The sequence below is a fragment of the Pteropus alecto genome, unplaced genomic scaffold, assembly GCF_000325575.1.
Source record: "Pteropus alecto unplaced genomic scaffold, ASM32557v1 scaffold134, whole genome shotgun sequence".
NCBI classification, from domain to species: Eukaryota; Metazoa; Chordata; class Mammalia; order Chiroptera; family Pteropodidae; genus Pteropus; species Pteropus alecto.
In genome coordinates this window covers 304,188-307,791 of record NW_006436283.1, presented here as the reverse complement: position 1 = coordinate 307,791, position 3,604 = coordinate 304,188, and the positions used below count along the sequence as shown (strand labels likewise).

At 55.4% G+C, this 3,604-nt stretch overlaps 1 protein-coding gene across 3 annotated transcripts in view; it reads right to left on the bottom strand.

Annotated features, from left to right (window-relative positions):
• The window catches only part of RAB40B (RAB40B, member RAS oncogene family), a 21,214-nt gene that overhangs the window by 9,519 nt on the left and 8,091 nt on the right, over positions 1–3,604 (bottom strand). For all 3 annotated transcript variants that reach the window (XM_025047176.1, XM_006912133.3, XM_015589803.2), the window contains exon 2: positions 630–690. In XM_025047176.1, coding sequence (XP_024902944.1) covers positions 630–690 — 61 coding nt within the window. The remainder of the gene's footprint in view (positions 1–629; positions 691–3,604) is intronic.

Below are 3,604 nucleotides of genomic sequence, written 5' to 3'. Positions count from 1 at the left end.
GGGCGGCCCAGGCAGTGGACAAGGACGGGGCCTTGAGGGGACATCCCACACTTGGGGGCCGAGCGGCCCCGGGAAGGGTGGGTTGGGAGACAGTAGGAGAAGGGGCTCCCGGCTATTAGAGGTGCATTTGGCTTGGGGAGTGGTTCAGCGAGGTCAGGAGAGGCAGGACAGCCATACAGGTGGCCCAGAAGAGGGGACGACACAGGGGCTGAGGACAGTGGTCAGGAAAGCTGCATGGGGTGGGGGCCACTCAGGGGTCAGTCACAGCAAGAAACCTGGAGCTGGAGGGGCAAGGGCAGGAGTGTGACCAGAACCTCAGGACCAGGGCTGCCAGTGGTGGAGGGTGACAGCCTGGCCTCCAGTTCCTTCCCACCTGGGTCTGGGTCCAGCCTCCAGGCGGTCAGCCCCTCCTGGCTCTTGGGAGGCAGAGGCAGAAGGAGGCAGCTTGGATGAGGCCATGAGGTCCGGACAGACTCCAGGGCCCAGAGCCCAGGTTTGCCACCTTGAGCCAGGGCTAGAGCCTCAGACAACGGATGGCCCCATCCCTCGGGAGCCTTGGGGTCAGGCCGGGGAGGAGGGACGGGTTGTGCCTGTAGGAGGCCCACTCCACGTGGGCGGACGCGACTCACCAGAGCTGCAGCTTCACCCGTCGCCCGTCCAGCAGGATGGTGGTGGTCTTGTAGTCCACGCCTGTGAAAGGGGGTCGGCTGAGAGGCTCGGCTGCAAAGCGCCGCTGAGTTGTCCTAGCTAAAAGGATTCTCCGGGGGCAGGCTGGGGGCGCACCAGGCGGGTGGGCGGGGCCTGTCCGCGGGTCCCCCGAGGCAGCTGGCGTCATGCCCCTTGTCCCGGCTGACCCTCCTCCCGTACCACCTCCTGCCCTCCTCCTGCCACCTCAGTTCTGCTCCCAGGTGAGGGGCCAGACAGGACACTGCGACAGTGTCCCCCAGGTGATCCCACTCAGAATATAAAGTAAAAACACGTGGGATGGGACATTAGCTATGAAGCACTGTGTCAACGATGCAGACGATATCTAGATGATTCTTTTCTTTTTAATAATAAACCTAGAAAGCAGACTTCTTGCATACAGAAACTTTGTACCTGCAACACACACTAAACGTTAATGTTTGGTCCATGGGTTTGATGATAGAAAGACACTGCTTTAGCTATGCCAAGCTATGTGGTTACCTGAGGCAAATATGTGCGAATGTGTAGAAACGTGTGTGTGTGCGTGCGTGTGTGTGTGTGTGTGTCTGTGTCTGTGTCTGTGTGTTTGTGCACGTGCACGCGCAAAGGGGACAGGACTGGCCCCAGTTGTCACTAGCAACCTCTGGGTCGCAGAATCTGGGTAGTTTTTACCTTTTTTTCAAACTTTCTCTATTTTCAAGTTTTCGTCAATGAGCAAGTATTTCTTCTAAAATCAGAAAGTGCAATAAACATTTTTAAAAGGAGAACTATTCCTCCCCACTCTACTGGAAACCGGTCTCCAGCTGCTTGGGCACCCAGTGTTCACAGAGCGTGTCACCCAAGAGAGCCGGAGCCACTGAAAGAGCTTGTGTCGCGTGACTGGAGAAAGCAAGAAAGGAAAAGGAAGCCCCCCCCCCACCCCCGACCAGGGACCAGTGCTCTGCAGTTTGTGGTCACAAGGGCCCCCTGCTGGTGAGGCCACCTGGAGCTTCACGGCCTCGGATTGCTCCACCGATGTCCCACTCACTGCTGTGCCTCAAAGCACTCGGGCCTGGAAGAGAGCAGCTGGAGACAGGACATGACCGGCCTCTGGATGCCTGGACAAGGGACGCTGAATTAGGGCTCTAAGGGGCCAATGCTGGCGGCAAAGACTGCAGGGGGGCCTGGCCTGGAGGTGGCCTCAAGCGGGCGTGATGCACCAGTGGCTGTCCTGGCCGCTGGCACGGCTCCTCTGAAATGCAACACCAACGGGGTCGCTATCAAGTGCTTGAAACGCTTCCCTGGAATGATCTAGAATGTTAACCCGCCCTCCCCTCAAAAGCCCCAAGGAAGAGAATGTCACATTGAACACGTCTCCTGTCTTTAAAGCAGGTTGGGGACAGGCAATGTGCCCGGTGGCGGGGTGACAACAGGTTTGGCTTCACGCTCTACAGCGCGTCACCTGAGGGTTTGGGGCACAGCACGGACCTTACAGAAAAGTGAGGCGGTAGCTTCGGGCCTTGCAAAACTGTTCTTGTCAAGGACTTCTTCACAGCCCTTCAAAATCCCACTACACTCCCCAGAAGGGGGCCTCGAATGCTGGGGGGCTCACGGCGTGAGACACACGCACACACACACACACAGAGTAAGTAGAACATATACGCATGTGTATAATACGCAAATAGGATATATGCATAAATGGGATATGTACATACACACGTACAATAAGTAAACAGGATATTTTCACATTTACTCTGGAAGATGCGTCTTCCAGCAACTTCGAAGTTACTTTGAAACATCTAGTTCTCCCCTCAGAACGCTGCAGATGTGCAGTGTCCCCGCAAAGCAGCAAACACGCCTGGGGGCCGTCTTAATCCGGGTAACTGCGGCCGCGGCAGCCCGTTCCGGTGGTGAGGGGGGACCCTCGCCCTTCCCAGGCTGTGGAGGTGGCTGGCTTTCGTCCCTCAATTGGTTAACCTGCTGCCCAAGCTGGGTGGCGTCTTTGATTTAGAAAGTGTCCTCATGTACTTATTTTTCAAGTCCAAACCATTTTTTAATGCTTTTCATAAGAGAATTCATTCCTGATCCTCTTTTAAAGCACCCTACCAGTTTTTTAAAACTATAGTTGCTTTTTCTTTTCATCAAAGTCATGGATATGCCTGGTTGCAAGTTCTGAGTCAGCCCTGACCGGCCCCAGCTCCCCTATCTGTAAACAACACACTATGCTCAGCTTCAGGCACTAACTGCCTTTCCTGAAGGTGAAAGTGTCTGTCTTCCTCTGTTCCCCCTCCCCTCCCCCTCCCTCTCCCTCTCTCACACAGTGTAATTATGTTGCTGTTTAGCTAGATCAGCATTAGATCAGCACCCTACTACCAGGTGGACCCTGTCCACAATGAACCATGTGGGATACTGTGTTGATTTTTTCCTTCATGTACAACTTTTTGTTTTAAGTGGAGTTGAAAGTTGCCTTTTTGTTTATTTGCTTAGTTTTCTCTGCGTTTATCGCTAATTCATCCTACAGTCTCCCCGAGGTATCTACACCTTCTCTCAGGGGGCAACATTCCAACATTCACGTGTTTACCTTCAGGGGGGCAGTTTCCAGAGCTTGTCCTGGGGACGGGAGCTCAGTGGTCCTGGGCGTCCCCCTCCCACTGCTCGGGTCCCACGCCCCCCCCTTTGTTTCCCACGCCCTCATCTTCCTTGAGTTTGATGGGCACAGAGTCGAGGCAGGAGGTGACCGTCCTCCAGAAAGTGCAGGCATCGTTCCCTACGGCCTGCCCTCCGACTCCTGCTGAGAAGCCGGGGTCAAACGGTGCTCATCCTTCAGCACAAACCTGGCTCTTCCTCTCGGAAGTTCAGGCAGAGAGCAGGTTCGGGGAGAAAGAGCGACAGAGCTGGGCCTGGAGAGTTGGCCAGGGACCCAGCCCCAAGCTTGCGCCGC